The sequence below is a fragment of the Leptinotarsa decemlineata genome, unplaced genomic scaffold (assembly GCF_025532065.1).
Source record: "Leptinotarsa decemlineata unplaced genomic scaffold, Ldec_3_MD MMD2_P_RNA_scaffold_2, whole genome shotgun sequence".
Lineage (NCBI taxonomy): Eukaryota > Metazoa > Arthropoda > Insecta > Coleoptera > Chrysomelidae > Leptinotarsa > Leptinotarsa decemlineata.
The window spans coordinates 3,841,070-3,862,824 of NW_027412529.1; the positions used below are offsets into that span (position 1 = coordinate 3,841,070).

At 35.4% G+C, this 21,755-nt stretch overlaps 2 protein-coding genes across 3 annotated transcripts in view; one reads left to right on the forward strand and one right to left on the reverse strand.

Moving 5' to 3' along the window:
- LOC111513967 (phosphatidylcholine:ceramide cholinephosphotransferase 2) overlaps positions 1 to 21,755 on the reverse strand; it is a 106,213-nt gene that overhangs the window by 67,683 nt on the left and 16,775 nt on the right. Inside the window, 1 exon segment of the mRNA XM_074181613.1 lies at positions 3,640 to 3,898. Within this exon segment, the coding sequence (XP_074037714.1) occupies positions 3,640 to 3,824 (185 nt within the window). The 5' untranslated portion in view covers positions 3,825 to 3,898.
- LOC141485252 (uncharacterized) lies at positions 6,630 to 12,771 on the forward strand. 2 transcript variants are annotated; one of them, XM_074181600.1, is made up of 8 exons: positions 6,630 to 7,499; positions 7,574 to 7,675; positions 8,811 to 8,954; positions 9,033 to 9,095; positions 9,896 to 11,537; positions 11,831 to 11,990; positions 12,384 to 12,458; positions 12,508 to 12,771. In XM_074181600.1, exons 1-5 carry the CDS (start codon positions 7,428 to 7,430, stop codon positions 10,913 to 10,915), a joined length of 1,401 nt encoding a protein of 466 aa, XP_074037701.1. In that variant the 5' UTR covers positions 6,630 to 7,427; the 3' UTR covers positions 10,916 to 11,537; positions 11,831 to 11,990; positions 12,384 to 12,458; positions 12,508 to 12,771. The 2 variants fall into 2 exon arrangements, with proteins under 2 accessions (XP_074037701.1, XP_074037708.1); XM_074181607.1 differs by having other exon boundaries at positions 7,590 to 7,675.

Genomic DNA, 21,755 nt, shown 5'->3' on the forward strand with positions numbered 1-21,755 from the left:
AGCGGAAAATGACTTCGATATCACAACAGAGAAACAGAAGGACAAGTTCAACCGTCTCAGTCTGACACAAACAAGGAAAAACAACATACCAAAGATTGAGGCCACCAGAGTGGTTTACAACTATTCGAGCCAGCACCTAGATGAGGCATCCACTGAGGCGCTAGCTAAAGGTTTCAACTTCGCGGTCGCACCAGGCCGCATACCGGTTGAAAATATAATTAGCAATGTAGAATCAGCCCTGAATAGAATAGACGACAAGGAGACGCAAGAGTCAATTAGACAGGACATTGCACACGTACTCAAAAATGCAAAACCGCCGACCAGAAATTTACCCCATAAAGAATACCAAGCACTGAAAAATCTACGAGAGAATGAGGATATCATCATCCTACCAGCAGACAAAGGCAATGCAACAGTAGTGTTAAACACCATAGATTATGAATCCAAAATGATGAAACTACTAGAGGATCCAGCCTACAAGAAAATAGTTAGAGATCCAACTACCTATCTAGAGAAAACCACAAAAACTGCCATCAATAATTCTCCTATCGACGACGAAATCAAAAGACATCTGATTCCAAGAGAGAAATCATCCAAGTGCCCTAAACTTTATGGACTCCCCAAAGTCCACAAGGAAGGGGCACCACTTAGGCCAATCGTGAGCTCGGTAGGTTCGCCAGTGCATCAATTAGCGAAACACGTTGCTCATGTACTTCAACCACATGCGGAAAAGGTCGATTCATATGTGCGCAATGCCGACCACCTCATAGACATATTGAAAACACAAACCGTTAGTCCGGACGACATCCTTGTCAGCTTTGACGTAACCTCGTTATTTACCCAGGTACCCACCGGAGAGGCACTAGAAATAATCAAAAAGAAATACAAACCGGAAGAGCATATCATCACATTGGCGGAACATTGCATCAAAAACACTTACTTCATCTATAACGACCAACGATACAGACAAATTGAAGGGGCACCAATGGGCTCGCCACTATCACCCGTTGTTGCCAATCTCTTTATGGAAGAAATCGAAACCGAAGCAATAGCAACGTCACCCTTGAAACCTAAACTCTGGCTGAGGTATGTCGATGACATCTTCGTGATTTGGTCTCATGGTCACCAGGAACTGTCCAGGTTTTTAATCATTTGAATGAAATCCATCCACGCATTAAATTTACGAAAGAAGTTGAAGAAGGCAACCAGCTCGCATTTCTCGATGTACTGATTATGAAAAAGCCAGACGGAACATTAGGTCACACGGTATATCGAAAGCCAACACACACGAACAGGTACCTAAACGCAAATTCACACCACCACCCAAAATAAATTCACGCGGTGGCAAAAACACTCATTACACGTTCGAGGAGGCTGGCAGACAACGATCACAGACAACAAGAGTTGAACACCATCGAAACAACGCTACAAATGAATAACTACTCAGAAAGAAGTATAAAAGCGGCTGCCAAGACCACACGGAAACAACAAAAGACTCGAGATACACCGGTCATAACAACCACACTACCATATATTGCAGGAACAACAGATAAAATCAGCAGAATTCTTCACCGACATAACATATCAACTTCGTTCGTACCAGAACGAACAATAAGGTCCATGCTTCGTAATCCCAAGGATCAGATACCACTGGAATCACAAGGAGTGTATGAAGTACCATGCCATGATTGTGACAGGACTTACATCGGCCAGACCAACAGACGAATCAACATTCGCAAAGATGAACACAAACTAGCAGTGAAGGGAAAAGTCACCACGTCTTCTCTCTTCCAACACGTACTTCAAACAGGACATAACATCAATTTCGACAACACAAAAATGCTAGCAAGCAACGAAAACTTTTACTCACGAACAATCAGAGAGGCAATCGAAATTGAAAAACGACCTAATAATATGAACAAGAGGGATGATGCGCAAAGATTACCATCAACATGGAGATCCGTTTTATCACTTCGCACAAGCAATCAGACCGCTCAACTTCAGAGGCAAAACTCGGTACATGACAATACAGGTACAATAACAGAGACAGGAGAGGCAGCTCAGGTAATAAGACCAAAACAGGTAGTCGAACAAACACAGGTAATGGCAGCAACGCAGGTAAAGGGAAACATCCATCCCTATAAATTGAGACACAGAGTTCGAAGTAATCAGTCTAGTTGAAAAAACCAGACATCACCAGAAGATGGCAAATGAGACTTTGCCGAAACGTTGTGAAAATAATCCTTATGGGGAGAAAATACACAGAAGACGGAGCGAAACCCGAGAAAACAGCTCATCATATATATATATATATATATATATATATATATATATATAATATATATATATATATATATATATATATATAATGCAGGCAATCTGCTGATCAAATAGATAAGTACTTTTTGATCACTCCCATATTGATTTCAATTTAAGAGCCACCGGTAGACAGCTGTTTCAGCCTATTGGGCATCGTCAGTACCGGGCAGGCGGTCCTCGATTGAAGACAAAATGTGAATGATCAAGAAAAGTACTTAATGAAAATAACTGCGTAAACGCAAGCGAGACATAAGTGGAACCACCTATCGGTGTGACACCCAAGTCAACTTGCCAAGTTTTTTTTATGTCAGTGTTGGTGGTTTAACCAAATTTCTGCTACCGCAGTTGTCAGTTGATTGGTCAAACCACCAACACTGACCTACCGTTAAACAAAGGAATGAAAAAGAGAACATAGTATTTCTCATTATGTTCAATGCAGAAGGAAAATTACAAGTGCGATATGTGCGAAATTCAACATTGAAATACCTATAAGGATTTAAATATATTTCAATATTTGAAAATAAGAATTATAAATATATTTTTATATGTCTAGTTGTATAATTATTTGTTGGGTGATCTCATAAACATTCTATAGTTAACATTAACGAATATAATTATTAAGAATTATAGGTATACCTACTTATTGAGACAGATTTTTGGATGGCCGAGAACTGATATAAAATGGCCGAGAATTTTGAGGGGTGGCTGAGAACCAAAAAAAGCATTTTTTTCAGTTTTTCAGGTTTCTTTGCCGAAAAGTTTCAATTAACAAAAAAAACATTTCGGAGGTTATTAACAACACATGACTCAATATTTTTCATTCGAAGCATATTTCAATTTAAAGCCGTTTTCTGTACTTTATTTTAAAACAAAGTCGTTTTTTTTCACTAAAAGGCCGAGAACCAGTACACTGACCCTATACAGGTATGCATTTTGTTGAACTTGTCTAAGAAGTCATTGGTTGATAAGCTTATCTTTGAAAATAGTATAAATTCATCATTTTTTTAATTGAAGGGGTTATATTTTTAGGAGTGATTAATTTTTTTTTACGAAGCCTAAAAGGTAGTCATCGGAAAGCAAGCCATGATGGGTAAACCTCTGAAGAAGCTAGCCACTCGCGCCAGCGAAACGTCAGGAAGAAATTCCAAAAATCCACGGCTTAAAGCAATGACACATTCTATATTATTGTTCAATCGTTAATTTTTCTCTCAGACTATTTATATGTTTATTGAGAAATGACAAGTTCGTAAATAAATAAACAGAATACAAATTGATTAAAAAATTTCGACTGAAAACCGGAAATATATTAAACATACTTACTTTCCTCCTGGTACAAGCATCCCATCAGATTTGCTGCCATCATCATCCAAAATCAAGTTATCCACGTTATCGTTTTCATCAATATATCTAATTTCCTCCAGATGGATATCTTCGATGTAGCCATTATTTTTGGACAAACGTTTCGAAGTTCTGTCGACATTTTCAGATGCAGATAATGGGCCCATTATCACAAGCTTTTATCAACTTCTGTTTCACTAATTCTGTCCACAAAACGCATTTTGAAATGTTGTTACTGTTGCTAGATGTCACGTATTTAGAGTTTGATTAGTTGACAAGTCCATTTTGAAAATTTTGAGTGGCCCTTACCAAAAATTATGGTTGGGGTGTCTTTCCATTTGTAATTTCACGTTGTTGTTGCTTTGTTTGTGTTTTTTTGTGAATATCTAAAAACCATTGAACATCTAAAGAAAAGTCCACGAATTATAGTTATTCGACTTACGCACGCGCGCAGATCATTTTGGGCATTTCAATAACAAAAAACTCAATAATTTCAAAAGAATAAAAAAAGGTATTCACTTGCTGGGTATTTCAATAATCAAAAATCTGCCAACAAAACATTTTTTATCCCAATTATTCTTCTGTTAACAATTTTACCCGAATTGAAGGTGTATATACAAACCGATTTTTTATTTTCATTAAAAATGAAAAACGTTGAAAGTAGAATTCGTTAATAAAAGATCCAAATTTTCTTTTAATATCCTGTTTGTTTTCATTTTGTCATTTATAAAGTTACACGAATATATTTATTCCTTCAAAAATTGTTATAAACAAATAAAATGCAAAATTTTTTGGAGGCATAAAAACGCATTTATCAATAGACTATTTATTCTGCCCGTCAATAACAATAGTACTTCTGATTACTCTTTCGTATTTCAATTTTATTTTTCATTTCTTTGCTTTACAAATGAGTTGTGAAGGCAAATATATCTCCTCACTTCATTTTTCAAAATAATACATGAATAAATGAACGTAAATATGTGTCATTTTGTAAAAAAAAATGTATTTCTTATTCCATTTAATTTTTAAATGATAAAATGATCATTCGCATTTGTTTACTTGATTTCTATTTCTGAATGCTGAAAGTGAATTATTCATCTATATTATTATTATTCAATAAATTATTAATCAATAAAAAAAATATATTTATTCATTTATTTATATATTCCGGATACAAACAGAAAATTCACAAGATTATCCACATAATTAAACTGATATTAAATTAAAAGTAACCTACAATGCATATGTACATAGTATTACCCAATTTGACGCATCGACATGAGGAGAGTTCTGCGAATAGTTTATTATCTTTAAGGGTAATATAAATAATTCATGTGCTCTTATTGTTCTATTCAGAACATTTAAGCAAACCATTGATAATAAAGATGTTTTGTTTTTTATTATTTTTTGTAAAAATAAAATCCCTGATATGATACGCCTATGTTCCAACGGCACAAACTGAAGGTCTAGTCCTAGTTTCATTCGCAGAATATCATTGTTTTCAGCGATTCGAATACCTTGTTTGAAAGCAACGAGTTTCAAAAATCGATTTTGAATACGTTCTAATCGATGGATATATACAGAGTGTAACGGTACGGTCAATTTTCGAAAAATGCAGTCAAGTGCTTTTTTAATCTGATTTTATTCTTTTGTCTAGTAGGATAGGTATGAAAATCTGAGTTTTGAAGGTGCGTGTCATATTTCTTCATAAACAAACAAACGCATTTATAAATATAATATAAAAGTTTTCTTATTCGAAGTTCATTGTAGAAAACGCTCAGAGCAATGGAAAAAATATTAATAGGTACCTAAAAATGAAAAAAATAACTCTAAAAAAACTCTACGATACATATGGATACGTGAAAGTTGTTATTATGTTTTTATTCAACTAAGTCAACCAATTTCCAGGGCAGTAATTTAAAAGGAAATAATTCAAACAATTATAATCGAATATTACCGAAACAGCCCGAAATATAAAATTTAATTTAATTTCTCAGTATGAAGTGAACGTCTACAATCCAAAAACTACAACAAAAAATACAGCTCTGTATTTGAAAATTCATAGATGGGGGTGGCCCAAGTCAGATGACACCCCGTATTAAAGATTCACGGATATATTCTGAGAGCCCACATCAAGTGCCAATAGCAAAATGTGGACAGATTTTCAATATATCTGCGAATAAAGAAGATATAGGCAAAAAAATAATTTGAGTTGAGACTAGCCAGAACAAATTGTTCTTTTGGATAATTTGAAAAATTCTAAGCTTTCGTTTTGAAAACTGAGTTTTCTTCATATGGGAAAATATATTAATAAGTATAACTAAGGCGGAAAATTGCTATGAACATTTTTGTAAGCAGATTATTGTTTATTTGACTTTCCAGCAACTACCTAATTTTTTCAGTACCCAATTCACATTCACCGGGATAATATTTTTTTGTTGCAGCGCTCCAAGCCCAACTAATTTCACCCAATTTCGAAATATTTTTTGAGACAATCCCAAACAGCGAATGCTTCCTTTTTTTCCAAACAGTTCATAACGTTTGAACCATTTTTGCGAAATATTTTCAAATCACTCTTGTTGAATTTACGAATCGAATAACTCCCAACAACCATAATTCACTGTGACGACAAACTCGAAATTTGTAAAATGGTACTACCTGTGAGTTGAGTCGTGAAAATTATCGTTTAAAACAAGTTGTGGTTGAAATAACCACAGAATTGCGACATTAGCGACATTTACTTGATTATACAAGGTGTTCATCTGATTTTTCATTTCCAATTTGTTATCATTAGCAAAAACAATAGTTTGATATTTGATGCAAACAAGGAATATCCGGTAAAAGTGTTTCATTAAAGTCCGGTAAGTAACTTATTACGGTACGAGTACGGAATAAAAAAGTTGACCAAAAAATATAAATATATATATATATATATATATATATATATATATATATATATATATATATATATATATATATATATATATATATATATATATATACATTTTTAAACCAAGTTGAGATCCGGATAAATCTTGGGCAACCTGAGATCTACCATAACCATTATGAATTTCCGAATATATTTTACATAAATATTGAGGAAAAGATCGTTTTTATGTTTACCATCACAGAGGGGAAGCATTTTCTCATGATAAATTTTTATGATGAAATCAAACCAAAGCGAGATCTACGAAATAATACAGCTAAGTCGAGATCCTACAGTGGATATATTGACGTTTATTGGTAAAGGTGAGATCCCGCGCTGTTGTCAATAGTAAAAATTCAAACCTTGTTGTCCCTTGTGGAGCAGCACTCTTTAAGTTAGTTTAGTTTCGTTCGGAACTATTTGAGTGAAGGAGTGATTAATTTTGCATCGAATATGACCGCTCGTAGTAAAAGACTGGTGGAATTGGCTCTGAATAAGGAAGTAAAGCATACTGCAGAAAGGGAAGGTAAGTTAAATCATGATTTTTTTTATTCTGCTTTTATTTCTGAATTCCCCAAAGAGCCATAGGCATGAGTACATTTTCATATGGTTCGAAATATGACGTTTCCGCATTTTAATGTAAGCAATATTTTTCATAATATACTCTTATGCTACTGATTTTTCTTTAACATTGATTCTACTAGAATTATGTCGCACGGATAATGAGCACTCTAAGCACTCTGAAAACGAAAATTCGTTCTGTAAGGACTACGTAGTGGAGGATTTAGAAGGAGGGGAAAATGTCTGGAATGAATTTAATGAATGGAAACAGAAGCAAATTGAAATGAACGAAGAAGTTGAATCAAACCACACTGAAGAAGAATATAAATCATCAACGGATTTTATTGATTCATCAGTAAGTTTTTTCCATACTTTCAGTTTTGTGTTCGAGTTATATCACTATTATAAAATATTTTCTGTATTTGCTAGACATCTTGGATTCCAGATGAGGAGAAAGAATACAATTCAACAAGTGAGTGTCCATCAGGTACTTCAGAAGAAATTCCAATTCAAGAATTGTTGCAATATCAGGTACTCAATATATTATTTATTTTAGGCGATGTAATTAACTTGAATAATATGTATCGGGGAATCCCAGTCGCGTAGGAACATAAACTTGGAGTTTGAGATGAATAAATGCTTGGTAATTCGTATCAAAATTGATACATGCAACTCCAAAGGTCGCTAATTACAGAATTTTGATCGAGAATCGGTTTTATTTTTTTTATTACAACCTTTTTTTAACTTGCTTCGATCGTATGTCAGTCTTACCGGTTCAAAATTTGTAATCCATTTTCAAGCATTTGCTGACATCCGATTGAGCTGAAATTTGGTAGGTGTTCATAATTCCGGTGACAATGCATTATGAAATTTCTGTTAGAGAAAAATACAAAATGGCGGATGAGTTTTGCTATTATAGTCCGAGTCTATTTGAAATTGGTATGTGAAGATTTTCGGGGTTATGAATTTTTTTCTCAAAATTCATAAATTCAAGATGACGGAGCAGTTTTGCGATTATGGTCCGATTCTGTTCAAAATTGGTATATGGGGTTTTCGGGGTCGGATATTATGATTTTTCTTTCAAAATTCATAATATGAAGATGGCGGACGAGTTTTGTGATTATGGTCCGATTGTATTCAAAATTGGTATGTGCGGGTTTTTGCATTCGGAGATAATGATTTTTATAAAAATACATGGGATGAAGATGGCGACGAGTTTTGTTATTATGGCCTGATTCCATTCAATATGGTATGTGGGGGTTTTTGGGGTCGGATATCATGATTTTTTTGTCTAAATTAAAAATTTCAAGGCGGCGGACGAGTTTTGTGACTTCTATTCAAAATTGGGATCTAGGGGTTTTTGAGGTCGGATATTATAATTTTTTCGTTTAAATCAAAAATTTAAGATGGCGGACGCGTTTTGTGAAATATGGTCCGATTCTATTCAAAATTTGTATCTATGGGTTTTTAAGGTCGGAAATTATAATTTTTTGTGAAAATTCAAAAACTCAAGATGGCGGACAATTTTATCAAAAATTAGTATCTAGGGGTTTGTGAGGAGTTTTTTTTGAAAAAATGTTTGACCATCATGAGTGATTCATTTATATGATGAAATAAAGCCGTTTAACTCAAAAGAAAAAATTATTCCTTCATAAATTCGTTTTAGGAAAAAAAATATTCGCAAGAGAATATGATTGATATCCAAAATACGAGTATTGCTTTAGTTCTTGAAGAACAAACCCCAGCATCAATCAGCAATAAAAATCTTCAAGACGTCAGACCGACAGTGAACATTATACAAAATATCATCGTAAGTTATATTACCTGTTTCAGTTAGAGAAACAACATTTCAAAAAGAAGTTCTGAATACAATATAATTCAATTTCAGTTAGATTCAACCAAAGAAAAGGAACCAAAAACAGTAGTACCAGAAAAAAAAATTAAAATAGAGGTGAGAAAAGCTGATCTGAAATTAAAATTGTATTGATATAAAAAGAGAATTATTGTAATTTTCTAAATATACCAAGTCACACAGAATGGCCCTATTGAAACTGCCATTCTCGAACATGACGGCGCCTCTGTTGATTATAGGCGATTTCAAATAAAAATAATGCATCCTGCAAAATATTTAAACCTACGTTGTTAGTAGATATTTTCATATATCTTTTATCGACCATGTGTTTTCATTGCTTTCATAACATTACTTTCAACAGTCTTTTGGTACCTACTTTGTATTTGTTTACCAAACTATATAAAATAATGAAATTACTATACTCCATATTTGTTCACAAACGCTAGTACCACTATCAGTTCATACGATTTCTATTTGAAAGAGAGCTATGCTATAATAACACTGAACTTTCTCAAGTCAAACCTCTAGGGGGTAGCATCTTTTTAATTCCTTTCAAGAGCGATGAGGATCAAATTATACCTTCTCTAGAAGTCTGTCGAATAGCTATGTTATGTGAACTTTGATAGAATGGACATTAAAAATTAGTGTCAATGAATATTTAGTTAGCTGAAGTAAAAACGTTCAAATCTAAATTTGTTGTGAATTATTGCATTCGATGTTCCTCCGTTCCGATATTTCTTACGACACTGTTCTGTAATCCTTTGTTGCCTAGGTGGTTTAACTTCGTGGCAAACAGTTTTGGAACTGGTGAGTAAAAATCGAGGAGTGGAAAGTTTGAAAGTCCATTCTGTGTGATTTCATACCTCTTTTCCACTACTTATTTATTTTTTGAATCGTAGAATATTGGAAAAATAGGCGATTCAGAGAAACTAGTCGATGTTAGTCAACGGAAAAGTAGAATATGGGATAAAAAAGACAGATGCGTTTATTGTGATCGGGACTGTACAAATTTCTCGAGGCACTTATTCAGAAATCACGCCAAAGAAGATTCTGTATGTAAAATCATGCAGCTTCCCAAAGGTAATACGAAAAGGAGGCAAATGATCAATATTTTACGAAAAGAAGGAAATTTAACTTTGCTAGATGAAAACAAAATCAGACCCGTTCAAAGAGCAACACGAAAATATGAGGGAGGACAAGAAAACACTAAAGAAGCTATTGAGTTTATGCCATGTCCTTATTGCAAGGGTATATATCGATTGAGAACTCTGCGAAAGCACTCGAAAATATGTTCATGCAATCCGCGTAATGGCGAAAAATGTAACGTTGCTAGTCTAGGACAAAATCTCTTGGTTTTCAAAGCTTCTCGAAAATCCTTTTTGGATAAACTGAGATTGAAGAATGAGGTATTTCCGAAGATGCATGCAGACAGAGCTTCGTTCAATGGTAAAAATGACCCCGTTATTTGTCAGTATGCTGAAGACTATTTACGTAAACACAAAAGACCTCATATTAGAAACGCAGTTTCTAATAAAATACGAGAACTCGGTAGACTGCTTATTCCCCTTCAGGATATCTATGGTTTCAATACATTGCTTGAAGCAATGAACACGAAACACTATGATAAGGTTGTTCATGCAGCCCAAATAATTTCTGGTTATGATGTCACGTCGAAAACATTTCAATCACCTTCTTTAGCAATGCACCTAAGAACAATCCTATTGTTAGCATGTTTAGCAGCAAAAACACTTCTATTGAAGCAAGATCCTGTTTTACCAGTAACCAATTACACAGAAGCACTTAGGAATGTGAAAAACTTTCGGTTACTGATAGACGAAAGATGGAAATTTGACATGAGTAGTTTAGCATTGAAAGACCTCAATGAAAAAAACGGAAAAAAACCCACTCGCTACCTATAACAAGCGATGCCATTAAATTTAGAGAATATGTCGTCAATATTGCTGAACAGAGTGTTGATGTATTGAAAGAAAATATTAATGATCTGAAATCTTTCAAAACGTTAACCGAGGCTATTCTTGTATTGACTGTTCTATTGAATCGAAAAAGAGTTGGTGATGTGCAATATATTAAACTCGATTCTTATAAGGAGAGTACAACCAGCAGAAATCAAGAAGAATGCATTAATGTATTATCTGAGTCAGAAAAACTGTTATCTGTGCATTTTAAAAGAATTGTTTCCATTGGAAAGGGCAGCAAATCTATTCCAATTCTCTTCCCCAAAAATATTCAGACATATATTGAAATTCTTCTATCTAGCAGAGAGAAAAATCAATTGGTCCCAAATGAAAATCCATTTCTATTCGCTTTGATCGGAAGTAAAGACAAATGGATGGATGGATCATCAGTTCTTCGTAAATATGCAGCATTATGTGGCGCTGAAAATCCAAAAACATTAACGTCCTCACGTCTAAGGAAACAAATAGCTACAGTTCTACAAGTCATAAATTTGAATGAAACGGAGAAAGAGCAGGTGGCGTCTTTCATGGGACACACAAAAAAGACCCATGAAGAGTTTTACAGGTGAAGTTACTTATATGTTTGAATGTTTCATATTTCATTGCTTCCTCACGTGATAAGTGGTTTTACCAATTCAACCATATTCCATAAACTATATTGAATTTGAAAATGAGAAGTTAAGTGTCAAAGAAGTTTCTCTAAAACTATAAGGAAAATTCATTACAAGTAATATTCGTAGTTTGAAAGTTGTTTGACAGTACTGTGCCATTACACTTCCATTTCCAAATTGACTCCCATTCCCAAAAACCATACAATTAACTAATTACCTGCATATTTATATAATTATGCATGTATAGGCTTCCACAAGATGTATTCCAAACAGCGAAAATAGCCAAATTGTTATTGATGATGGATAAAGGAGAGGGGCAGATTTCAAAGGAAAAACTCTTGAAGAAATCGATATTCATCTGGACAATTTAGAAGAAGAGAACTGTCCAAAAATAGAGAGCGATATAGGTAAATCATCCCAAGTATATTCCAATTACTAAGTCTTGAAGGGTACAAACAGAAAAGTCGATTTCTATTATTAGGAGGCATGTTTCAATTTAAAAAACCGATTTTCTTCTACTTCTGTGCACTCCAGGGTCCATAACACAATACTTTAAAATGAAATTTTCAGTAAAGTCATCCTTCATTTGAATAATGTTCCAAATCTGGTTAAGGCTGCAGGTTGTTTCATCAAAGTACTCCATTGTTTTTCAAACAGCTCACCCGACAACACCTTGAATAACTTAAAGATCGAAGTTATCAAGGGTGTTGCGTTTTGAATGGCATATCTTGTATATGTTTTTCACTGAACTAAATTCTGAACTTAATAACTTATTTTTTTTTCTTCAAATTTTTTTTTAGATTCTGATAATGAAGCAGAGAAAACTCAAATACCTGTAGATGAGGATCACCATTTCAGCTCTAAATCTAACGAAGGTAGATTACACATTTACTTAAAAGTTTCAGATTGATTATTTTTTTATAGGAAATGATTTTAAGAGGAAGAGAATGAGTAAAAAAACAAAGTTACGTGGATCGTGGAGCAGCAAACAAAAATCTTTAATGGAGAAGTTTTTCAAAAAACATATTTGTGAAAAGATTACTCCTAAGAAGGAAGAGTGCCTACAGTTAAGAAATGAATACAAAGATATGTTCGAAGACAAAACTTGGGTGCAAATAAAAGTTTTCATTTATAACACCTTCAGAAAGGAAAAAAAATGAGTTCCTATTAATAAATTGTCAATAAGTATTCACGTGTCTTCTTCTTGTCATCTTGTGGTACCCAGATTTTGTGTAATTTCTGATTTACCAACAAAAATATAATAACTCAATACACATGGTTTGAGGTTTGGTATTTTATGATTGTCTATAATTTCTCTAGAACTCCCCCAGAAAATTCTTGAGAAAATGTTTCACCTCACATCACACGACTACTATGAGAAAAGAAAATCGGTTACCAAACTTTCCCTCTTCAAGCTTTTTAAGTCTGGAATTCTCAATATTTAACCATTGATGCATCAAATTGCAACTATTTACTTCGGACGTTCTTTGAAAGAAGCGAGATGTCACAGACGGATGTGTGAGTGATTCTATGAACTATTTCAGATTACATATCCTTAGGAACGAGCAAAACATATTTTTTATCAGCCAACTTTCGAAAAAGATCATTTGAATACCTACCGAAAATCCAAAAATATATTTTTTTTATCTCTCTTATGTTTCAGAAAAGGTTTTGGGAACTTTCGATTATGAAATATAAATTAAGGACTCTTAGCTTTTATTCAATTGCACTGAAAAGAATAAAACACGTAATCGCACATCTGAAGAAATTTTATTTTATTTCTTTGAATAAAAGTTTGTCCTTATTTTTCATATCTATTCGATTCTTTTTAGTCATTCAGTCAGCACCTTCAAGAACAAAAATCATAAAATCCCCTTAAGATTCCTGAATTTTGACAAAAAATATATTTTTTGAAAAATAGACTGCTGATACTTGATGAAAGTCCATAATTGTTTAACTCCACCTGATGAAGCGAAACACGTGTCGTGGTCCAGTTGACCCTAAGTTTCATATAGTGAAGTTTAACTCTATTCTTTAAAATATCTCCCTCCCCAAAAATCACTTGATACAATTTATTCAAGAATCTAATAATCACAAATTTGTCCGCCATCGTGAATTCCGTAATTATGACAAAAAATCATATTCTCAAGACACCAAAAACCCCATATACAAAGTTAGTATAAAATCTTACCATAAATCACAAAATTCGTTTACCATCTTGAATTCTTGAATTTTGGCAAAAATCATATCCAAAAAACCCTGATACCAATTTAGAATAAATATTTTGACGTAAAATTCATAATCATCTACCTCAAAATGTCTGTTATGCCAATTATAACGAAAATCGTCTGATATTTTGCAGCCGTCATTTCGAAATCTTAAATTTTGATTAAAAAACCAATACCACCGATCTCAAATTTTCAATAGAATCAAATATATTCAATATTGTGTTCTCCACGAGATCCCACCTTCATATTTCCATAGTGTAGATAAATCAGAAAAAAAAAATCATCAAAGGGATAGTGAAACAAAATGTATCTTTTTCTATGCTATGGTAGAGTATACAATATGATATGATAAATTCAGATATCATGAGCTCCACGACGTTGCCGGATTCTCGGATCTCACTTTAGTTAAAATATCTCCACTTACATACTCCGCTCGTAAGCGCCCCCTACCCTCAACAGTCGAGAACTGCTGGTGTATAAAATTGCAGAAAAATTCTTCAGATGAGATCCTGCATAAAATTCAAAGCAGAACTCTACCTCATTGATATTGACTGAAAAAATCCGAAATACACACTAAAAAAGGCGAGATCCGAAAATGGATCTCGACTTTCCAAAATGATCTCACCTTGGCAAACATTCTTCTGTATATGATCTCATCTTTCCCGTTTATGAATATATATATATATATATATATATATATATATATATATATATATATATATATATATATATATTATGATTTTATAAAATTTTTCATTTACTAAAGTTTCGCGAGAAAGAAGAACAAGTAATCACAGTAAGCAAATATGAAATAGATGAAAAATATAATAATATACTCCGCGACAAGTATCAGCACAAACTTCGTCAGATCTGGTCATCGGAACTGTCGGGGAAGAACAAAGTTGTTGCAACAAATATGCTTGCCGTTCCAATCTCACTCTACTCGTTTGGAGTAGTGAAGTGGACTCGGGAAGAGCCGTATCAACTCAACGTAAAGAAAAAAAAATGATGCATCTCTATAGGAGTTTGCATCCCAAATCGTCAGTTCCACGGTTGTACTTCCCCCGACAACAGGGAGGCCGTGGACTTTTGAGTTTGGAGTGTTTACATGACAGAATGGCGCTGGATACAGCCTCTAAAGTCGTCAGGAGTTCGGATCCCCTTCTCATGGTCCGTGACCATGAGAGAGTAGGAATTGGAGCATTTCTTTTTAGGGCAGCTGCCCGAGCAGCTGATGAACTCGGTATAGTTTTCGACTCTGAACGAGGTGACCACAACTCTGTCACCGAGTTGGAACCCGTTCAGCAAAAAGCTCAGATAAAAACCTCAGAGATCACCTTACTTCTGCGGAGACACAAGGCCTTTGGCACGGTGGATCACAATATACTTCTTCAGCGTTTACATGATTCGGGTATAAGAGGAGTAGCGTTAAACATCTTTGAGGATTATTTGTCTAATAGGATTCAGAGAGTTAAAATAAATGATTCAATTAGTGAACCTCTAGGAATAACCAGGGGCGTACCTCAAGGAACGGTGCTTGGCCCTATCTTATTTCTAATACACATAAATAACATTTTTTCAGTACCTAAGGGGCTTCGAAGGTAATATAACCTCTTTTGCGGATGATACAACATTAACTTTTGTCGGGCACACAAGGAAAGAAGCTTATAGAAAGGAGGAGTTTGGTATAAATATAATTTTCCACCAAGTAATAATCTATTGGGTGTCAACGTCAAAAAACTAAATTTATTGCATTCTCCTAAACAAAGAAGTATCAGCCCACTATTACAGAAATTAAAATCCATTAACTTACTTGCCAAAACGATAGACTCCCTTGCACTTGTCCCTTCATAAAAAAACTGATATAATAAAATACTAAGGGTCCTAGTGGAACAGTGCCTTCGTTGGAATGATCATATTGACTATACGGTGAAAACATTACGTAAGCTCACTTCCAAATTTTATCAGCTCAGAAGTATAGCAGTGGAAAAATATTGCTTACTTTATATAAAGCCTTGGCCGAGTCTATTTTACGGTAAATTGAAGATTGAAAACATTCATCAATCACAACTACCACAGATTGGAAACAATACTGGATAGTTGACTAATTCACCATTCTGCAATCACTCAATACAATGTCACGAGCTGTTGTTTCTGTATCTTTTATCGTATTTGATGCTTTTATTACGCTAAAAGACTGCTCATCATTTTGGTCGTCCTTCTAGAACTTCCCAGAACTAATTAGTAGGTTTATCTTAGTTTGTAAATGTATTGGATTCGTGGCTGTAACACAAGCTAGGCTTAGATAGCCACGATCCTTCATAGATGTAATTCATAGTTCTGTAAAATATCTGAATTGAATAAATGTGATTTGGTTTGTTGACTTTTTCTTTTTTTTTCTGATGAAGCCAGCAGGATATTTCCATACGTTCAGCGAAATTGTCATTTTGTAGACGTGTTCAGAAAAAAAAAAAACCGTTTTCACGCGCCACTCCGTATCGTTCTTATTTCAATATTTGCTTGTGACTGTGGAAAACTACGAAAGTGTTCAAGGTTTACTGCATACCACCTTTTCAAAAGTAAATATTATTAAAAATGTATCGACCAAGAGATAAACACTAAGTGTATACCGAAATCTGAAGGGAAATGGCCCATAATTTGTTTCGACTCGTTAACAAAATAATTATCTAATATAATTTAACATTCCATCATTAACAAACGTATTTAAATATTTGGGTCTCATGACCAATTAGTAGTTTATGTAATCGGTTTCACAGGAATCCATTATGTCCGAATTCAATTAATGTTTCCATTTTTCAACAAATCTCGAACAAAGTCTGAAACTGAAATAGAAGTAGTAGCCCCAGTAGAGAAATTCCACTTGATTTGTTTTAGCCCCGACTATGGTTCTGTTCTGTGACAGAATATGACACTTTGACATTTTGTCACTATCAATATCATGTGTTTTTGTAGCTCCATATCTCAATAAGTATTCATTCTGCTGTGTCTATATACTGTGATATATACTGATAGATAGAGAATTTTGTGGTCTATTCATTGATGCTGTCCATTTTTTCCAAATTTCTATTTTTGAAGTGATAACTTCTTATGGTAACGTAACACATAACAGCGTCAGTATGTCTGGCTTTCTTTTCTCCTCACTCTAATACACAACACTAGCCGTATCTCTGGCAAACGATTCTCTCGCCGCTCTTCGCATGACTCAGTGTTCAGTGTGCGGTCGACATATACTGTTGACAGTGAGCATATAACGTGATACCATCACCGTTTTTGATAGTGATTATAAATATTTGATGAAACAAGACGAAGATGATCCTCGGAACATTACAGAATCTCATAATGGAAGGTTAGGTACAAAGTAAGTGGGTCTTTTCGACCCTCCACCGCAACCCGCAAGGGTTTATTGTGGCTAGTGGAAGGTTAGTATAAAAATATAATATAATACGTATTATTAATAACAAGCATTCAACAAGTACACTGCCGCAGCGTGTATATTTTGAAGGTCTATATATCTTTAGCTTCGATATATACCTACACATTACGTTCACTCAAGCGATTGAGGAAGCAATTGTTTTTATAGCTCAGAAAGAACCTAATTTCAAAACAACATAGGACTTCAACCTATGAAAAGTCTCCCTTTTTGGCCAGATCAAGACTTCAATTGTCTACCTACTACTCTAGAAAAATTATCTGATATCGAAAAGTTCAAAATGAGCCTCAAAGAGTTTTCAATCGATCGAACTATTTATTCAGATGAATACTTCTATAAAAGTCACCGTACATAATGTATGTATTATTTATACAGTGTGTAACAACGAAAAGTCAACAGAGCCGTTTTTGAAAATAAGAAGTAAGTTTTTCAAAAAAAAGCTCGGACACGTCGATTTCTAATTAAAGGGGGACACCTTTCAGACTAATCAGATTTTTTGTAGTACGCACCCCCTCGGAGGGTGCTTACTACCCTTATTTAGATAGGGAAAGTAGGTCGAATGGCATCTTGTTTTGCAGGTCTTTCGAATACCTTTACATCTCTGTTGAAAGAAAATTTTTGTAACGATTAGTTTTCGAGATAATTTGAAGATTTAAAGGTATTCTTATTGAGCTCAACTCTTTTTAAAATAAATCAAATCGTTTTTAAGGTACAATTTACGTTCAGAACTTTCATAACTTACATTTTAGGTAAATTGAGTGGCACCTTCTTATGAAGGTTGCCTATTGACGTGGATATTTTATGCTTCTGATAAAAAAGTGAATCATACTAAAAACATACCTACACAACGAATACAACCTGCTGATTTCCTTGAATGCTGATGATACGGAAAAGTTTAAAAAACTGTTTTAGGGTTAATAAATCCCAATAATTGTTTTTGAAGCACACACAAAAAAAGTAACACCTAATAAGGGTAACTCACATAGGAAATCTGCGCCATTTTGCTCCATGCAACAATAAAGATTTTGTTCGAATTTTGCTCTTACATTATTCAACATCTCATGAGTTATAGCTCGGCATTCATTAATAATTCTACGACGTAATTCATCCAAATTGGCTGGCTGTGTAGCATAAACTTTAGACTTTAAATATCCTCACAAAAAGTAGTCCAGTGGTGTTGAAACTGGTGATCGTGCTGGCCATTCAATTGGACCTCTTCTGCCAATCCATTGTCCTTCAAAATGATTATTCAAAAAATTTCGAACCTGCTGGGCATAATGGAGTGGTGCACCGTCTTGTTGAAAATGAATAAATTCATCTTGACATCTTGGATCCTGTTCAATTATTTCAACTATACGAGGTTGTATTGCCTCTTCAAGAAGTTGTGAATAAGAATCACCGGTTAAATTTCCATCAATGAAAATGGACCTATAATATGATTGCCTAATATTCCGGCCCAGACATTCAACTTTTGGGGATGTATTTCTGCGTATTGTCTTGGGTTTTCATCCGAGCAACAACGGCAACTGTGACGGTTCACGCAACCATTTAAATAAAATGAGCTTTCGTCCGAAAAACAGATGTTATAAAGCAGCTCGAGATTTTGCATTAATCTCTCACTCATGCCCTCATAAAACTCCTGTCTTCGGTCAAAATCATCCTCATTGAGTTCATGAACAAGTTTAATTTTGTAAGGATGGAATTTGTGGTTTTTAAGGATTCTCCATGCGCTCATATGACTTATTCCGGCCATTGCTGATACAATTACCATCTGACCTGAAAGACCACTCACCATACAAACTAATCGGCTTCGTTAAGAAGCTGGGTTTATGTGAATGAATTAATCCAGAAAGCTTACCTTTCACTCGAGCTGATTTACGGAAATCGAAAATTCCTCCCTAAAAACACAAAAATTACTTTATGTGACAGTCTCGTTCTTTCATCTTTGAACTTTGCAGATGTACTCTATGGACCATGCCTCACAATTAGGAACAAGAAAAGACTCCAAAAGATTCAAAACTCCTGCCTTCGCCTTATTCATGATGTACGTAGAAGGAACAGAATCTCATCAAAGCTGTCAGAAACTTGTTGGCTCAATATGGAAAACCGAAGGTCATTACACTTAGCGTGTTTCTATCATAAGGTTATCTGCAAAAAGATTCCGACCTATCTATATGTATAATAAAATTACTTTTCGGACTGATGTACACAACTTGAATGTAAGGCATAAAGGGTTATTAACTCCTCCGATACACACTCATGAATTTTTCAAACGATCATTTACGTATCAGATATGCAATGTTAACAATAAACTTCCCCCTCATTTAAAACATTTCAAAATAGGTATTTTCAGGCAAAAATTGAAAATTGAACTATTAGGTAAACAAACTTAAATACTCAATAGTTTATCCAAATGTATATTCTTTTTTTGTTGTTATTGGAATGCTGATTGATATCAGGTGTATAATGTATTACTTTTTCCATTTTTTTTGTTTGTATTTGTTTTTTTTTGTTGTTGCCAGTTCTCGTAGCTGGATGTGGAGGTTAAGTGGTAGAACAAACCTGTAGTGTTCTACACTGGGTTTTGAACTTCGCCTTTTGGATGTTATATTGTATTTCACCCAATAAAGACCATTATTATTATTATTATTATTTTCGTTCACCGTAGTGTGCGCTGGTCAGGCCCTATCCCCCGAAGCTCCGATATATTCGGGAGGGCGCGCCAGCATTATCAACCACTGACCACTCCCCCTCACCGTGGGGTAAGTGATCATTGGGTCCGAGAATCATGTGCCCTGAGCAAGCGCAGTGAGCCAAGACTGACAGCCTTCTGCATCTGTGCGGCTAAGAGTTCTGCCTTAGTGCGGCAAGCCGGTATGATTTTAAGATTCGAGAGTAGAGAAGACATCATTCCACCAAGGACTCCAATAATAAGAACGACCATCTTGACAGAGTGATCTGGATATAGTCTGCGGAGTTCGAAGAGAAAATCTCGATATTTTATCCGTTTTTCCTCCTCTTTTCTGACGATATTCGTCTCGCCAGGAGCTGAAAACTCCACGACAAATATCGTTTTGGTCTGGTGGTCGAGAAGGACTACATCAGGCTTATTAGCTTGTATGAGCCTGAGGGTGGTGAACGAATAGTTCCAATAAATTCAACACTTCTTGTTCCCCACAACGGATTCAATATCCCCCGGAGCGTAGGGCAACACCGGTTTCTCGTCAATACCGTAAGAGTGCCGTAGATGGTAATATAGCACTCTTAGGGCCGCGTTATGTCGATGGATATAGGCCGAGATCACATATGCTGGACATGCTGATAGCAAGTGCATTAGGGTCTCGGGCGCCTCGCGGCAGGCCCTGCACCTTGTGTCAGGTACCTCTATACCCACCACGCGACTGCGGTAGAGTGAGGTGTTGAAGACACCATCCTGGCAAGCCATGATGAACCCCTCAGTTTCCGACTTCAGCCCACTCGACCTGAGAAACGCGAAGGTCAGGCGCTTTGATAAGCCAAGGTCTCCAATGTTATTGAAGAAGACCCCACGCAATGGCTTATCCTTGTGTTTCCGCAGAAGTAAGGTGATCTCTGCGGCTTTTATCTGAGCTTTTTGTTGAACAGGTTCCAACTCGGTGACAGAGTTGTGGTCACCTTGTTCAGTGTCGAAAACTATACCCAGTTCATCAGCTGCTCGGGCAGCTGCCCTAAAAAGAAATGCTCCAATTCCTGCTCTCTCATGGTCATGGACCATGCCGAGGAGGGGATCCGAACTCCTGACGACTTTACAAGCTGTATCCAACACCATTCTGTCATGTAGACACTCCAAACTCAAAAGTCCACGGCCTCCCTGTTATTGGGGGAAGTACAACCGTGGAACGGACGATTTGGGATTCAAACTCCTATAGAGATGCATCATTTTTCGGGTCTTTACGTTGAGTTGATACAGCTCCTCCCGAGTCCACTTCACTACTCCAAACGAGTAGAGTAAGATTGGAACGGCAAGCATATTTGTTGCAGCTACTTTGTTCTTCCACGACAGTTCCGATGACCAGATCTGTCGAAGTTTGTGCTGATACTTGCCGCGGAGAGAGTTTTTCGCTGCAGTTACCTCTTGTGAGTGTCGTTGTTCCACCCCGAGGTAACTATACGTCTTTCCGGCATCCAGATGATGTAGGATGCTTCCATCTACGAACTGCACATCCTCTCCGTAGTCCTCGCATCGTCCTCTTTTGAGATGGACCATTGCACATTTGTCTATCCCGAATTTCATACCGATAGCATGCGTGTACTCTTCCACCACCCCCAAGAACTGATGAAGATCCTTCTCTCCAGAGGCATAAAGTTTGAGATCATCCATATAAAACAAATGGGTGACCTTGTGCCTCCGGTTTCCTGGGGTGCCACAGTTATACCATCGAGTGTTTCTGAGCGCAACGGATAATGGCAATAGTGAGATGCAGAAGAGAAGGGGACTGAGGGAATCACCCTGA

Coding starts and splice junctions, on each gene's coding strand:
- LOC141485252 (XM_074181600.1), top strand. CDS start 7,428: ATGAACGAAGAAGTTGAATCAAACCACACTGAAGAAGAATATAAATCA. Junction 7,500..7,573: donor CGGATTTTATTGATTCATCA/GTAAGTTTTTTC, acceptor TGTATTTGCTAG/ACATCTTGGATTCCAGATGA. Junction 8,955..9,032: donor ACATTATACAAAATATCATC/GTAAGTTATATT, acceptor ATTCAATTTCAG/TTAGATTCAACCAAAGAAAA.